This window comes from Stegodyphus dumicola, chromosome 10, assembly GCF_044657685.1.
Source record: "Stegodyphus dumicola isolate Sdum_Otavi_A_Nest chromosome 10, ASM4465768v1".
Taxonomy (NCBI): Eukaryota; Metazoa; Arthropoda; class Arachnida; order Araneae; family Eresidae; genus Stegodyphus; species Stegodyphus dumicola.
The window spans coordinates 185669598-185687485 of NC_140777.1; the positions used below are offsets into that span (position 1 = coordinate 185669598).

The 17888-nt window shown below is 31.4% G+C and overlaps 1 protein-coding gene across 4 annotated transcripts in view; it reads left to right on the plus strand.

The window, feature by feature from the left end:
• BHD (folliculin) overlaps window positions 1–17888 on the plus strand; it is a 77396-nt gene that overhangs the window by 39520 nt on the left and 19988 nt on the right. For all 4 annotated transcript variants that reach the window (XR_015043657.1, XM_085825996.1, XM_085825995.1 and 1 more), the window contains one exon: window positions 7888–7990. Coding sequence is in view for 3 of the 4 variants with exons in the window: in XM_085825996.1 (XP_085682122.1) it covers window positions 7888–7990 (103 nt within the window). In the remaining variant the exon portion in view is untranslated. The remainder of the gene's footprint in view (window positions 1–7887; window positions 7991–17888) is intronic.

Sequence of the window (17888 nt, forward strand, 5' to 3'; positions counted from 1 at the left end):
GATACAAGTTAACCTTTAAGTCAAGTGATCCTTATAAAAATTCCTTTTAAAAAATAGTCAACAGTGAGATATGATGCAAAATGCTTATTTATTAAATGCTTTTAATTTGTTTGTTACAACTTTTCATGTTTAGATAAAATAGAAGTGTTTTAAAAGAAGTGTAAGTCTTCTATTTCAATAAATACAGGACAGTAATTGAGAAATAATTTTGAAAGAAATGAAATCAATTGTTTATTGTTAAATGATGTATTCTTGTACAAAAACTGAAACAATCTCGAAATTTCTTAAAATTTATATAAAAATCAAGGCACTATGAAGTAGTTCATTCAATTAATGCATTATGTAGTTCAACCATAAAATTTTTACCATGAAGAGATATTATTTTGATTATTAATATGTAAATTGTAATCAAGATATGTTACTTTAGTTATAAAAGGTGGCATATTGTTATTATCAGGGCTATGGCATTGGTAGTGAAAATGACCGACTCCGACTCCTTCATATATATATGTGATGATACGGCAGGCATTTCTGTAGCAGAGTGTTATTATTTTCCAGCAATCATGACGATGCTTGGCATTGTGATGGCTGAGTGGTAAGGCTGAATCCAAAGGACGATGCATGATTTAGCTTTCAATTATACATTTTTATTCCATTCGAATGGCAGATTTCAAATTAACTTTTCCAAGTTACATATTCCATAATGATTTAACCTAAGTACGATGAAATTTATGCTTTCTGCATCATAACTTTCTAACAAAGGAAAGATGGTATAAGCAGCAGCAAGGCGCGTAACGCAAGCGGAGAGGAAGCTTCTTCTGCGTAGCAAAATGGCGCGAGCTCGTTATTTATACAAGTGGTTACATAACAGACTACAGAATTCTGGAAGGTACTGTTCAAGAGGGGAAGATCCTAAATTATGGAAAGTTACTTAGGGGTTGCGTGTTTGCATAGAGCAAAGCCATCATATTTTTTATATTTTACATCTCCCCCCCCCCTCAAAACGAGAGACCGGGCAAACAAAGCATTAGTACCTTAGTGAAGCCAGAAGTATGAGAAAGAATTATAAAATTTTGAATTATATAATTTTACAATGATTTATAAATAAACATATAACTAAATTTTATATGGAAGAAGAAGAATAAATTAAAAACATAAAAGTCCTGAAATTTTCTCAAAATGTCCATTAAACAGTCCTTTCATAAAAATAATTGAAGTCAAATGAAAATACTTTTTAAAGGTCTCTTGATGGCAGTAAGTCCGGTTTATTTTCATCTTGTGGACTAACAAGTTCACAAATATTATGCAGTTTTTCCAATAAATATGATTGAATAATAATTTTTGAATAGAAAATGTACAGTTTATACCATTTATAAATAATGTATTATGTGCATTTATTCTCATCGTAGGTAATTAACAATGCATTGACATATTTGAAAATAGTTTAAAAATTGAATACAAAACATTACCATACAATTCAATATAAGTAATATGATACAATAAAGCAATATACTATAAGATACGATACTATAAGACATTAACACTTTGAATCAAAATTTTGGCACGTCCTCGCCAACAGATCAGCATGACTAGCTTGCTGATGGTTGGGGGGTGCTAGGTACAAAATATCAAAAAACCTCCGTTGCCTAATAAAAGTTAACTGGTTTTTGGCATTGTACATAGTATCAAAGTGTTTTTGTAAAAATACAAAATCCTACAAAATTAAATTTTTGACATGAGATATATAATTTTGAAATATACAAAATATAATATTAACTTTAGAACAATAAATTTATAATATGTAAAATTTTCAGTTCAATAATAATTTTTAGCATCCTATGAAGATTTAAGTCCAATCTATAGAAATGTCTTGTTTCTGGCACATCACAATTTTGATATTTCAGGGAAGGATTATCCAAAAATTTGTACGTACCAGATCACAATTATAAAAATTTTATATACCCATTAGTTATTAAGAACGATCATAAATCTTAAAATTTAAACCATTTATAAGTAATATTTTTACCATTTGTAATAACATGATTGAAATTATGGTTTTACTTTTATTACTACATTTTACAATTTTCTTATTTTACACAAACTAGAAGACCCCATGGCTTTCTCCTAGTACGCACATCCAGCTAGTTGGGCAAATCAACTTTAAACAGACTCATGTATTAAATTTTCATGAGTGATTAGCGAATTGCACTACAACATTCAATTAAATTTTTAAAAAAAATCACACTCCATCATATTAAAAAATAAAATAAAGTGTGAGCCTTCAAAGTTTATATTATATTACATGACAAGGGTAAAAGGAACAATTATGCAGAGGTAAAAAAAACCTCTGTTTCTTAACCAGTACTCCCTCATCAAGCTTCATATTAAATATACAATTATTGATAATTATAACATTCATTTACCATAATTCCAAACAAATTTTAAAACAATTTGCTCTTAATTAAATTCTGATATAAATTTTAATACGATTATTCAATTTTCTTAAGTCTCGGATATTTGTATATTAATTTTAATAATATTTAACATTCTCCCATTTAATAATTATTTCATTTATATTTCACAAACACATCATTCTAAAAATAATTAGAAAATTCAAAATTTTTAAACAATAATCTTAATTAGAAAATATTTCAAAATTCTCATCTTGTCAACAAAATAAACCCCAAATTTTTAACATTAATTCAAAATTTTTGACAAAAATTGAAAATATAATTATTTATCTTATAACCTTCCCTAAAAATAATTAAAATCTAAAAATTCTTTACTTACCTTACTAAATTATTAGAATTTAAATTTCTAATATGATTACATTGTTAGATTTCGAAATATAACCAATTATTGAGCAAGTTATTTTTAATGATGCAGTTAAAACACATTTTTTCAATATCGTCACTTGTTTTCATCAATGGAAACAACTTCGAACATTTAAATTGGAAGCTAAGAAATTAATGATATTTCGATCACATTTTTGATAATATTTCACTTTCCAAATAATATAAGCACTTTTGAAGACGTCATGACCTTAGATCTTGTATTTATGATTAATTTTTTACTTTTTTCCAATGAATTTGCATCGATGCTTTTAAAATTTTTGAAGCACGAATCTTGAATATGGAATATAATTTCACCAAAATTAATCTGAATCACACAATATTTTGCTGAAAATTTTTCACTAATTCACTTCACTTCACAGCGCACTTGAAAAATACTCATTTCATAGCTGATGAAATGATGCACTGTAACTAACTTTGACTCTTTTTGCAGTTGATGCTGAATTTAGTAGCGCACATAGATTGACGGAGCCGTAGATGAAGATAAGCACATGAAGGCAATAATTAACTATTTTGCTTTCACTAATCGTAGCCACAATTGGGATGATAACACTGTAGCACTATTGAACTTTTGTAGATACTTTACCGAAATCCACTTGGGGAATAATGATCCATTTCGCACTTAGGTAATCTTGTCAAACTAATTAACAACTGTGATGATACGGTAGGCATTTCTATAGCAGAGTGTTATTATTTTCCAGCAGTCATGATGAAGCTTGGCACTGTGATGGCTGAGTGGTAAGGCTGAATCTAAAGGACGACACAAATTGATTTAGCTTTTAATTGCCCATTTTTATTTACTACAATTAGCAGATCATTTTCCTTTTAGATAACACTCTTTAAATTATATATCCATAGTGGTTTTAACTAAGTATGATTGAATTTAAACTTTATGCGTTGTAACTAATTCTAACAAAGGAAGAAAAGATGGTCAGGGCAGCGCAGAGTATTGTAGCAGCAAGATTAGGAAGCAAATCTGCCTGAAAAATGGCATGTACTCAGTATTTATAGTAGCCGTTATGTAATAGGCTAGCAAATTCTAGAAGGTACTGGTCTAGGGGAAAGATCCTAAATAGCAAAAAATTAATTAAAGGTTGCGTGTTCGTGTAGAACAAAGCCATCGTATTTTTTATATTTTACATATATATGTAAACATAAACACATGGGTTACAGCTTACTTTTCTAATATAAAAGAAGTAATAGATGCTACAGAAATAATAATAATAATAATAATGACAGCAAATTATTTATATTAGTTAGAAAAACTGCCATTAGTTATTTCTAAGAAACAATATAGCTTTGGCAAGATCTTCTTTCTTGGAGGACAATGGATCTGATTTGATAAACTTCGGAGCTGAGAAGAGTCTTTCCACATTAACAAACTAGTTTCCCTTTTCTTCATTGAAGAAATTATTCCTTCTGCAATAAACCCTCCATCAGAAAGTACAAACACCACATTCTCCCATTCTTGCCTCCTGTTAATTCTTCAGATTGTAGCTTTTTTGTGGCTATATATGATGTTGAAAAACAAGTTTCCAATTCTGCAAGATCATTTTACAGTCTTTCTGTTAGCGAAACATTAGGGTTATCTACATCTTCTAAAAAAGTTCTAACAACCTCTATGTCATCAAATATGTACTTCCTCATAGCGTTGCTTGATCAATAATTGCTCCTTTTCCTAAGAATGGTATCAATTTTGAAAGTTCTTGCTGCTGTTGCTTACCTAAATTTACCAGTGAGATTCGTAACTAAATGAAGTAACTAATGAATCGGTTTAAATACTAATGGTAAATATCACATCCATCCTCCTCCCTTATATTTATTTATTAATATGTCAATAAAATAGAAAATAACTATTTATTAATGTAGTCTATAAATAAATAATTTTTTTTTTTTTTTTTTTTTTTTTTTTTTTTTCCAATTCACTTTAATTTCAAATTCAAACTGCCCAACAAAAACTGGAGTCGAAGTTGACCTGTTTTTAGCGACTCGAGCTCCGACTCCCTTTACCCCAAAATCTGCCCTCCGACTCCTTTTACCCCAAAATCTGCCCAACTCCGATTCCGACTCCACAGCCCTGGTTATTATAAATGCACACTACGTTTCCTAATTGAAAGTTCAGCATTGTATTTATGAAGTTCAGTCATATGCAAGGAATAATCCTGTAGTAAAGAAAAAAAGTTGCATAAGTTCCCTCTAGATATGAAGGAACATTCATACTTTTGGATGTATGGGATTTTAAATAAAAAGTGAGATACATTATATTGTTATTCTTGATGGACATTATAGGTTTTATGCCAGAATGTTTGCATATATCTAACAAATTCAGATTCATTTATAAACCTTAAATATTTTTAACCAGAGTTATTGATAATAAATAAAGATTTAAAATATGTTTTATAGATGAAATATGCACAATTGAGATATTTCAGAAAATATATTCACACTGGATAAAAAGACTTCAAATGATGAATTGGGTATGCAAATAAGTTTTGAAGGATTTACATAAGATGGTGTTACTAGTATTAAATCCCATCGGACAATCTTGTAACTATATTTATGTTAATGCCCCAGCATTTCTGTCTAAAATTCAGTCTGTTTCATTTCGCTGAAGTGTAAGTAACAAACTTTCTTTGTGTTCAGTCCATGTCAACCTTTGCCAACAAAACGAAATTTGCAGGAAGCTCTTCTTTTTTGTTTTAATTTGAAGAAAAGTGCAGCTGATGGACATCAGTTGCTGTGTGAAGCATATGGGGTACATACTCTATCAATAAAAACATGTGACCAATAAAGTTTGAAGATGCTGAGTTGGAGGGTTTATTGGACCATGATTCATGCCAAACTCAAGAGGAGGCTGGCAAAACTTTTGTAGTGACTCGGTGATTTCAAAGTGTCTCAAGGCCACGGGTAGAGTGCAAATCAAGGAAATTGGGTTCTGTATGAACTCAATCAAGCCAAGCAACGTCAAACGCTGCGAACAGTTGCTCCAAAGGCAAAATCGGAAGGGAATTTTTGCATCAAATTGTGATGGGGGATGAAAAATAGATCTACTATGACAACCCAAGGCACAGAAAATCATGGGGTAACCCCAGCCATGCATCAACTTCAACGGCCAAACCAAATGTTCATGGCAAGAAGCTAATGCTAATGGTAGGATGAGCTCGAAGTGATGTATTATGAGCTATTCCAGCCTTACAAAACCATCACTGGGGAACTTGTTGATACAACTGAGCCAAGCATTGACGCTCAAACGCCCCCAATATTCCAAAAGACATGACAAACTTTAACCCGACAGAGCTCCCCCACATGCTGCAAAAGTCGTCAAGGAAACTTTGGAGGCGCTTCAGTGAGATGTTCTACTCACCTATTGTATTCACCAGATATTCCTCCTTCCGACTTCCACTTGTTCCAGTTGATGACTCATGAATTGTCCGAGCAGCACTTCATACGATGAAGCCAAAAATTGGGTTGGTTCTTGGATCACCTCAAAAGATGAGGAATTTTTTAAATGAGGAATCCGTATGCTACCTGAAAGATGGGGAAAAGTTGTAGCTAACGGTGGACAATACTTTGGGGGGGGGGAAATGTTCTTCCAATTTCTCTGAATAAAGCGTCAAAGTTTCCAAAAAAAAAAAAAAAAAATGCTCAAAACTTATTTGTACATTATAAGCAATAATATATATTGCATTATATATAGCAATATATTGCAATTGTTATAAGCAATTGAATAAAGTAGAAAAAGGGAATTCTTTTATGTAGAACAATGTAAAAAATTAAAAATTCTATTGAAAATATGTTAATTAGTAATTTGATATGGCTATATTTTTTACACTCTGCCAGGATTGGTATAATGATTGTTAGTTCTGTTGGCTTCAGGATCAGTATCCATAATTCTTTGTCTTTTATTTCATAATCTACTTTAATACTTTTGCTTTTCAAAGTTATGGATTTATTCATCTATAGATTCTTTCCACTCCATTTTAAGTTAATATTCTATGCATTTCAGTTTTTATTTTTTTTTCTCTATAGTTTCTTTGAATACAGCTTACATTGACATATTTTGATGTTTGTGAAGCTGCTTAAGTTTGTTTCATTAACTTTTGTCATTATCGTCTCAGATCTCCTAAGCTTTTATTTCACCTTCATAATTCACTTCTTCTCTTTTATATGGTAGTTCATCTTCCTCTGTGATACTTCTCTGTATTTTTAAATTTCTTAGTCTGCTTTTAATTCTCTTTGGCCATGAAATTTTCACCAGTTAATTTTTCTATGTGAGTAAAGTGTATTGTATTTTACACCTTTTCCTTTTAATTCACAAATTATTATATAGATAAGATTTACCTTAAAAAATTCACTGATGTCCCTTATGTCTTAAAATTTCATTATCAAAGAAGACAACCATGCTCTGCTGCCATATGTTGATGTTTTCTAAGCTTTAATGTCTTTAGATGTCAAGTATTTTTAAAATAAACATTAAAAAGAAACACTTCCAAACAAGTTTATTGAAAAGCAGTCATCATAGCCAGAACATCCTCTAAATCAAAGCATTGACAACTGATGCCAGATCCGCGAAATTAATTTAATCTTTTATAAGTAAAAAACATCAGTTTGGCCAAATACTGAAATGAAGTTAGTCTTTTACTATCATTATACATACAAATACCATCATTTTACATTAACAAAGTTTTGAAATATTGGTAACTTGAGTTCTTTCAGCACTTCATGAAGGTTTAAGAAGCTTGACCTTAAGCTGGGATTTAGTTTCAAGTGATTGTTATTTGTTTTTCAAACTGAAATCTGACCTTTGTGAAAAGACATTGATGATGATAGCATAAAAAGAGCAATTCTGCAACATTTTGAGAACAAACCTTCAGATAACTTTTTTTTGGAGGCATAGAGTTGTTCACTAAATGATGTGAAAAAAGTTTCAAATTTTTTAATATGCATATGTAACCTCTTTTTTTTTTAAAGATACATTGCTATGAACAAAAAAGTAAAAATTATTGCCTTTCTCATTTGGTGTAATTTTTTCTAGTTCCTGTAATTCTCAATGAAATGGAAAGAGCAATAGCAGATCCATCATTTTCAAATGCTGCATTGGATAGCTTTTTATTCAGCATAAAAGAAATATGGATGAAGTAAGTTTTTCAGTAACTGATATAAAAGTCTGCATTGTAATTTTTTAAGTTTTAGAAATGATAATTTAAACATATCAAAAGGAACTTATTACTGAAGTAAATTTAACGATTGCTGGAGAAAGTCAAATTAACATTTCAAGAAACGTATCACTGCTTATTTGATATTATATTTTATTAGCATAATATTTTATTTTTTATCTTGCATTTTCTCTCAGCTGTATGTTATAGAAGTATTTTAATCAGAAGTTTATAAATATTATTTGTTTGTATGTGAAATCAGAAAATATTTTCAAATATTATTGCTAAGAGTGCATAAATGTGACTCTGCCGAAGAAACTGCTACATGCAGAAACAGCAAGTGACTGCATGTATACGTAAGAAATCAGCAAAAAGTGCAGTTCCAGTTGTCATAAATATTTAATGAAGAGTTCCATTATTAGAAGTTTGTTTTCTAGAGACATTAGGTAATTTGGAAACATGAAATATGAAAAATATGCAACACCTTCGCTGGGAATTGAACCATGGACCGCTGAATTATGTGCCCCATGTGCAGACCATGAAAGCATGCTAAGAAAGTGGGAGAAATACCTTATAGTTTTATTTGAAGAACTTAAATGCTGTCACCATTTCATTCTAAGGAAGTAGAGTAATGCACTAATTTATTCAAAGGTAGTAGCACTAGATTATGTACACAACTTAATTCAAAAGAAGCAGCGCTAAGAACAACACATTTTCCTGTAATTTTTTTTATTGTTGGACAGGTAGGCAGGTAAAAAAATGGCAAATACATGTGGTGAATGCTTATATTTATGGGAAAAGGCATACTCATCATGTAATGTTCTAATTGAAATATGTTTATCTGAAATTAAAATCTGTAGCATTGTGACCACAGCTAGCTGTAAAGTTGTACTGGTAAAAACAAAACTGGTAAAATTTCACCCAGACAAACTTTAACATTTAACAAAAGGAATTTAATTAAACACAAACACTACATAAAGAAAGTTACATGACAAAACTAACAAGAAGTAACACAAAGAAATATTGCTCAAATGAAAATAAAAAGTACATGTTCATAGTTTTCTGCCGAAACTCGAACTAACTAGTTCGGGCATAGGTATTTTTGAATAGCATTCCGATAAGGTGGCGCTGCAGTGCATGAGGCTGTAGCATTCGTTGTAGACTCCCCCTTGGGCTCTGATGACATCCCGTCAAAGAGCCCATGTCGGATAGTTCAATTTTGCGAGGTCTGCCTCTTTTCCTCATGGAGTCACTGGACCTTGGTCTTTCAATGGAGGCATTTTATAGGGTCTCATCATATTGGTGATAAGTACCTAACACTTAATCAGGAGTAGCAGGATCTGCAATGTCATATATTGTGAGAGATCTGTTAGTAATCATTAGATACGGACCTTCGCGGTTAGGCATAAATTTTTTACTTTTCTTGTGTATGGATTTACTGCCTGGATGTATAGTTATCCATACTTTGTCACCAGGCTGATAGTAAGTTTGTCTACGTCTTTTATCAAAGTATTCCTTTCTTTTGTCTTGTTTTTGTTCGACACGCTCCCTGATTTGAGGTGTCAAACGAGCGAATTCTTTCAGATACGGCGTAATTTCAGCAACAAAGTTGTCGTTTTCAATAATGCTCTTAAATTGTGATTAACGTCATTCATTTTCCTAAGTTCTCTTCCGAACTGCAAATAAGCAGCAGTATGACCTTTAGTGTCACATATTGCTGTATTCATGGCAAAACGAATCATGGGCGGTTTTTCTTCCCAAGTATCATGAGCATCACCGACTAGTATGGCTAGTTTGGGTTTTAAATCTCTGTTCTTTCGTTCGGAGGGATTCACTTGAGGTTATAAACAGGAATAAGTTCTTGTTTAATACCAAGGAAGTTACAGGTTTGCTACATTACCGCACTTCAACTTCTAATCAACCTTCTGGGTAAACCATAATGTAAAAAAAGCTCCTTCATTTAAGATTTTTTCCCAATTTTTCACAGTGGCTTCTTCCAAGGCAAAGAGCTCTATCCATTTCGTACTGGTGTCTTCAATAAGAAAAATCCATTTTTTCCCAGTTGGGGTTTCTGGAAGTGGGCCAAAAATGTCTATAGCATGTGTTTCAAACCTCTGTGCATACACAGGTGTTTGAAGTAATCCAGCAGGTTTCTGGTTATTTGGTTTATACCGATTGCACTCAGCACAATTTTTCACGTATTCTGAGATATACTTTCTCATACCAGAAAAGTAATACCTGGAGGCAATCTTATGGTACGTGCCTTCAGCTCCACAATGTCCTGCAGTGGGGAAATCGTGGTACTGCTGTAGGACCAAATAACCTACAGCTCTTGACAGGGGACAACTAACTGAGCCTCTTCGGAGTCTGTGTTGGGAGAGTAACGATACAAAACTCCTTGATTCATGAGATATCCTCTACTAGTCCAATTTACATAATTTTCATCTTTTTTGCCACTCTCAAAACAGTCTATAATCTTCCTTACATCTTCATCTTTCATTTGTTCCTCACGAATGTCTTTAGATTTCCGGGATGGTAAATCTATAGAAACAGCATTTAAATCACAAACAAAGTCATTATTTGCATAAGGTCTAGAAAGAAGATCTGCTGTAACATTGGATTTTCCTGGAGTGTCGACAATTTTTGGATGATATGACTGGATTTGAAGGGCCCATCGAGCCAAACGACCAGATGGTGATTTAATACTCATTAGCCATTTAAGAGGTTGGTGGTCAGATGCAATTATTATTTCTTGGTTTTCTATATAACCGCGGAACTTCTCAAAAACCCAAACTACTGCAAGAGCTTCTCTCTCGGTAGCTGAATAATTTCTTTCTGCTGAGCTTAGCAATCGACTTGCATATTCAATCACATATTCCTCTGGGTGTTCTCCTTGGATAAGGATTACTTCTAAAGCATAATTACTGGCATCTATTCTTATGATGAACGGTTTAGTTCTGTCAGGTTGAGATAACACAGGCGGTGAAATCAACCTTTTTTTCAACTCTTCAAATGCTTTTTGTTCAGTTTCACCCCATGTCCACTGTTTATTCTTTTTGTTTAAGTCACTAAGGGGTCTAGCAACTTCTGAAAAATTAGGGACATATCTTCGGAACCAGGCACAGATCTGTAGGAAAGACTGAACTTCTTTTACGCATATTGGTTTAGGAATTTTCTGAAAGGAAGATACATTCTCAGCATCTACCTCTACACCGTTTTCTGTAATCCAATGATGTAAATACTTTATTCTGTCACAAGCAAATTGACATTTGCTCCTGTTAGCATTTAGTTTAAACACAGAAAGTCTTTCAAACACTTTTCTCAGAGCTGATAAATGTTTATCAAAGGTTTCTGATAACACTATATCGTCGAGATATGACAAGGCAAAAACATCTTTTAACCCTGATCTAAATTTATCAGTAAGTTGTTGAAAAGTTGCAGGTGCGTTCCACAACCCAAATGGCATTCACAAAAACAGTTCCAAATGGAAGGCAGTTTTCTCTTGAATTGCTTTGTGAACTTTAACTTGATTATAACCTGCTCTTAGGTCAATCATAGACATATATTTCGTTGATTTGGCTTCAATTCGCAAATCATCCATTCCTGGTAATGAATAGGTATATGGAACGGTTTGGGAGTTCAATTTTCAATAATCTATGCACAGTCTGATAGAACCATTAGGTTTAGGAACCAACACAACAGAACTCACATAGGGTGATTCGCATTCCTCAATGATACCCTGAGCTAATAAGGAATCTAGCTCCTTTTTTAACAACTTATTTTCGGTCTTGATTCTGTGCTCAATATAAGGAGTAGGGTCTCCCTCTAGCTGAAAGCTAGTTTTATACTCTTCTAATAATGAATTTAATTTCTTCTGTTGTTCTCTCGTCAAATGTTTTCCTTCATCATCTCTCAACTTCACGGATTCGGTTGCTCCCGGAATTGCAACAGGAGTGTCAGCAGACGTTTTTGTTTCTGGAGATGTTACTTTCAGAGATGTTAGTACGTTTGGAGTCTCTTTAGTTTCAAATGGTTCTTTGTAAAAGGGATACTGCTTTTGTGTATTTTCACTGAAATACCAAGTGCCATTCTGGATGTTGAGCACTATTCCTGCAGCCTGTAGAAAATCAGTTCCAAGCAATGTCCTGTTACCTTTTGCTTTTGGCAAAGCAATAAATTTCATACGGACTATCTTTCCTTCAACATTAAGATTTACCACTGTAGTTAAAGCTTGAACGCCATTAGCTAGTACCATCGTAATATTTGTTGTTTTAAATCCAAATTCTCGATCTCTGAACAACTTATAAAATCTTTCTCCTGCAGTAGAATTCGATGCCCCTGTATCAGCGCAAAAAGCTGCTTTTTCTCCACAAACATTTGGAACACAAAAAAAAATGGAACTGGACAGTAGATCGGATGATTCAACTGCATACAATTTTACACAATTGACGACAGTTTTAATTTCTTCTTTTAACTTATTACACTTAGGGCACTTAGAGTAATCATATATTAATTACTCTTTACACATTCATATTGTATGAAACCGGGATATCCACAACCATAGCAATGAATAGAAGTTTTCCTTTCTTGTCTGGAATTAGTAAATTTTGAATTGTCAATGTTTGTATTTTTAATCTGGTTAGCATTTTTAGAATTACCAGTTTTAGATTTTCCTTCTGGAACAAATTTAATATTTTCTTTACAGTATGGTTTCTTTGCATTGGAAGATCCATTTTTCTTCATGCCAAGTCTTACATTTTCATAATAATCGAGCTTTTCTGCAAGCTCCAATGGATTGTTCATTTCTGATAAACTGTCTACAAAATGTTCTCTTACCTCGGGAGGTGTTCTTTTATTTATTTGATCTGCAATGATCAAGTTTTGTAGCTGCTCAAAACTAGAGATATTCAATTCTCTTTAATCCATCCTTCAAAATAAGATTTCAATTCAAAAGCAAAGTCCTTCCATGTAATTTCTGCAGATTTTCTGTGCTGAGAAAACATTTGTCGAAACCTATCAGCTGTGAGTCTATATTGCTTCAAAAGCATAGCTTTACTTTTGCATAATCTTTAGAATCCTCTTCATTTTCTTTAACAACTAATTGATTTATTTCAGATGGTAATGATCCAATCAGTTTCAGGTATATTTACGAACTTCAATTGACGCTCAAACATGGTCAGATAAAGTCCTATCTCATCTTCCTTTGGATTAAACTTTGGAAGAATGCGAACCAAAACAAATTTAGGCTGATCTACTTGAGAAACAGATGCCTTTGGCATATTCTTATTAACTTAAGCTGGAGTTTAAACTTTTCTAATTCAAACTCGCGTTCCTTGGCTAATCTTGCTTCTACTGCTTCTTTTTCAGCCCTATCTTCAGCTTCTTTCTCGGCTTTTACACATTCATCGATTATGTTACTTAACATATTTTTTGTAAATTCGTCATCATAGGTTTTAGAACTCGTTATTAGATCTCGCAATTGAACAACTTTTAAGTTGTATGCGACTTGTAATCCAAGATCTAAGCTAATAATTTAAGGTCCTCTTTGCAGCCTTTGCCTAAATACGCCATCTCGAAGGGGATTTATGTAGTTTTTTTTCTTTAAATAGTTGAAAAAGTCTCTAATCTAATTTAATATTGTTCACTGGCAGAAATTAAAAGAATAGGGAAACCATTAAAATTTACTATACCTTTTTGAATTGGAATATAATATCTTCATTAACAACTTAGAACAATAAAGAAATATTAATATTTCTTAAATATATCTTGAACAAAAAATTCACAATAACAACACCTTTGCAATCAGATGTTTCTTAAACAGAATTGCTTTTGTATACATATATGTTGAAAAATTAGAAATAATTTCAACACTAATTATTTAAAATGTAATACAGTATGACCGAATATAAGAATAAAATTCAATCCTTAGCATCAATTATATGTAAGCTTAAGCAATGAGGGTTTTATTTCATGGCAATGGAATATACTTTCAAAAATTCCACATAAGCAATATCAAAATTCACAGAATTCTAATCATATATTACTCTTTACACATTCGTAATTTTTTTTTTTTTTTTTTTTTTTTAAATTTACCAAACTACTTTTATCGAGCTGCCAACATCATTAATCTTTCACTCTTAAAATAATGAACATGAAAGCAGATTAATATGACACAAATTCTACATAAGAGTTATTATAAATAAAAAGGAAAATAGCAATATATTTTGCAATAACATACACGGCTTATCTCAATAAATTATTCATTACAATAAACATACGCTCTAATTTTGATATGAATCATGCTAAAGAATTGTTATTCACAAGTGATCATTTTTGTTAAAGGACAAACCTTCATTTTGCAACAATCTCTCAGATGGAATAAAATATGTAACACTTATTTCAAAAGCAAGTTTTGTTTTCAGTTATATATATAAATAACCATTTAACAAACAAGAATGAAGCTTTAAATACTTATAAACAATATTAATGCAAATATAAAATCATTTTTACAAATTTTAATAACATTAACAAAGAACTACTTTTGCTCTTTTTCTTAAAAAAATATGGATGTACCATATAATTGAAGATACGTATTTATTTTCTCATAACTGAAATATCATGGGTTGTAATAATATAACATCTTCTAACTTCCGAATTATCAAAATACAATCTCAGTTAAGTATTGTTTCGGTTAATTCTTAAATATTTATAAAATGAAACAGGCTTTCACTCTTATGTTAAACCATCACAATGAATGAAATTTTACACAAAATAAAACTCCTACCTACTGTGTAACTGCTTCACACTAAAATCAAGGACATTGGATTAATCCTTCATATTTCAAAATGGATATATGAAATTGTTCATATCACCAGAAAAGCTAGAAGAAAAAATTGAGCTCGAGTTTTGGCAAAGAGTACGACTTTTATTTCAGAATAATTTTTAATTTTCAAGGTCCACCGTTGGGCAGCCATTTTCTTTTTTGTAGCGTTGTGACCATGGCTAGCTGTAAAGTTGTTAGACAAAACTGGTAAAATTTCACTCAGACAAACTTTAACATTTAACAAAAGGAATTTAATTAAACACGAACACTACATAAAGAAAGTTACATGACAAAACTAACAAGAAGTAACACAAAAGAAATATTACTCAAATGAAAATAAAAAGTACATGTTCCTAGTCCTCTGCCGAAACTCAAACTAACTAGTTCAGGTGTAGGTATTTTTGAATAGCGTCCGATAAGGTGCTAATCTAAAAATTTTACAAATCTAAAAAATTGTTTTTAAAAAAAGGAGCTTTGTGATGTAGTAGTTGGACTAGATTTCTGATAGCTTGGAAATCCAGAACAGAAAATATTACTATGCATTGCATTCTGATTCTTGCTCACATGTTAGATAACGTTTTGGCAGTAGATTTACCTAATGTGTAACGAAATGTAATGTTATAATGTTGTTTCATCTTAAAGCAAAATATTGGTTCAGTATCGTCTCAATAAATAAAAATAAGTTTTTTTTTTTTTTAAGTTTTTTTTTTTTTTTTTTGATGTGCAAACGACAAAATAACCAGTTTAATGTCACTCTTCTTAAACATACATTTAATCTCTCAGTTTTTTGTTTTATTATTTGGTCTTTTAATTTGTCTGTTTATTTTCCGTGGGTACCTTGCATTATAAACAACTTCGTAGATCATGTAACCGATATTCATCTTAAACATATACCCTTATTTGATAAAGAAGTATGGTGTCGAAATATTTGTTTGCATTTTTTCCAACAGGCAGTATAAAGTAGCTTCATTTGCCTAATTGCAGTTCTATTAAAACAGAAAAGAGATACACATTTAAGATTTTTTCATGATAAAGGTAACAGAAGTTATAATTAACTTTATATCTGGATACTGATAAATGATATTTATTTCGATTATCAGTGAATAATAGTTTTGCAGTATCTAAATAACTTAACAGTACACAAATATAAAAGTCATTATAATTCAGTAATTTTATTGTAGGGTGAAAATTTAAATTTATAGAGTGGTCAAGAAATAAATAGTGAAAATCACAAAGTTATTGACAAGATATGCACTAACAATTTAGTGAATAATTTTGCATTTGAGGATATAAGCTAGTTTTAGGAAGGAAAATGTGATTTAATATGAAACTATAATCGGATTCATGATTAAGTCACTTAATTCCTCACTAAGGATTAATTTATTAACTGATGAATTTCAAAGAATTAAATGGCCAATTTTATTTTAAAAATGACTGTTATAAAATACTCCTTTCATTACATTTATCAGTTAAGCTGTGCATCTCAAAATCATTTAAAGGAATGTGTTAGAAAGGTTTTAAACATTATATTTTGTGTTTTATTCTTGCAATAAAAAAAGAATTAATAATACTCATGTTTATATATACAGTCATATGTATATATACATTTTGCATCCATACCTTTCTTAAATTCTAAAGATTTTGCCATCCTTTTATGTTGTTCGGTGCTTCTCTAGATTATAAAAATTTTGCCTTCCTTAAATTCTGCTGGCTACACCAGCTGTAGCACCTGCCCTAAAATTAACTGAATAACAAATCAATTATTCTGAATTCAAACAGCACTAACTGTAATCATTTGGCCTGCCAGTATCATTTATAAAATCTATCTTTTGCATATGGAAAGAAATTTCTTGTCCATACACTCAACACTTCACAGCATAGTTAGTTGAAATTTGTAATCATCATTAAGTGTAATGTCAGCGTAAAAGGTTGCCATGCTCTTTGGTATTCAATTATTAATGATCCCTCCTTACTAGGTGTTACTAATATTAAAAATAAAAAATTCTTTAAACATCGCTGTGTGAGTAACTTCTGAAGCTCCAGTGTGTTGAGAATCATTCTAGATGAAAGCAAAAAAATAATAAACAATGATTCACAAGGTTGGTGTCAGCAGCAAAGTGAAATTAAGAATTGGGGACTCTCCAAGTTTTATTATGAAAGAATACTAAAACATGGAGAGTTCCCTAAAGCTGGTTGTGAGAAAAGAACTATAAATGCTGCAAAATAAACAATTAAAAATGCTACAACAAATAACATTAGAAGTAAAAAATTAATTACTAAGAGTTGTCATCTTTGAGGCATGAGTCGATTTTTACATGGGTGGGGGAGTCAATGTCTGATTCACCCTTGAAAAATTGCTGACGATAAGGAGACTGTATGAGAGGTACTTAAGAGTTGGCAGATTAGTTGGGGGCACTAACACCAATTTCTGAAGTGTCTTTCTTAAAAATTACTAAACTTGTCTGAACAGGTTTTTCTTTTGTCTCAAATAAGATGGTAACCATATATGGCTTCATGCACAGTAAACTTTATTTTAACAAACCTCTCGGAATTTGGGCCTTAATATTTGTATTCCAATATATGTTTTCCAAAAAAGTGAAGTTTCTATTTAATTTTCTTTTTGACATCGAACAAATTTCACTGTTTAAGAACAGGTTTGTTTATATATGCAAAAATTCATAAAGTAGTGAGTGTCTGTATTTGTTAAATGTATTTTCATATTTATTGAGTCATCTCAAGAGAAAGAAAATTGCTTCCAGTTTTATTCATTGAAGATACAGGTAATCTAAAGAAAAATGTAGAGCAGACGTATCAAATGTGTGGTCTGAGAACCACATGCGGTCGTCTCTTTGTTAATTTTTTTGTGGCTTGCTGTTCACTTATATGACTCGGAACCAAAGAGTCAGTAAATTAGATATTTTATGAATACTTTGCTGTGCAATTCTCAGAAAGCTGTGAATTTGCATTGTACACAATTTCCATGCTCGATAGTTGCATATTGGTGTGAGCAATTTTTCTCACTACATTCATTTGGTGTATATTTTGATAATTGCTAGA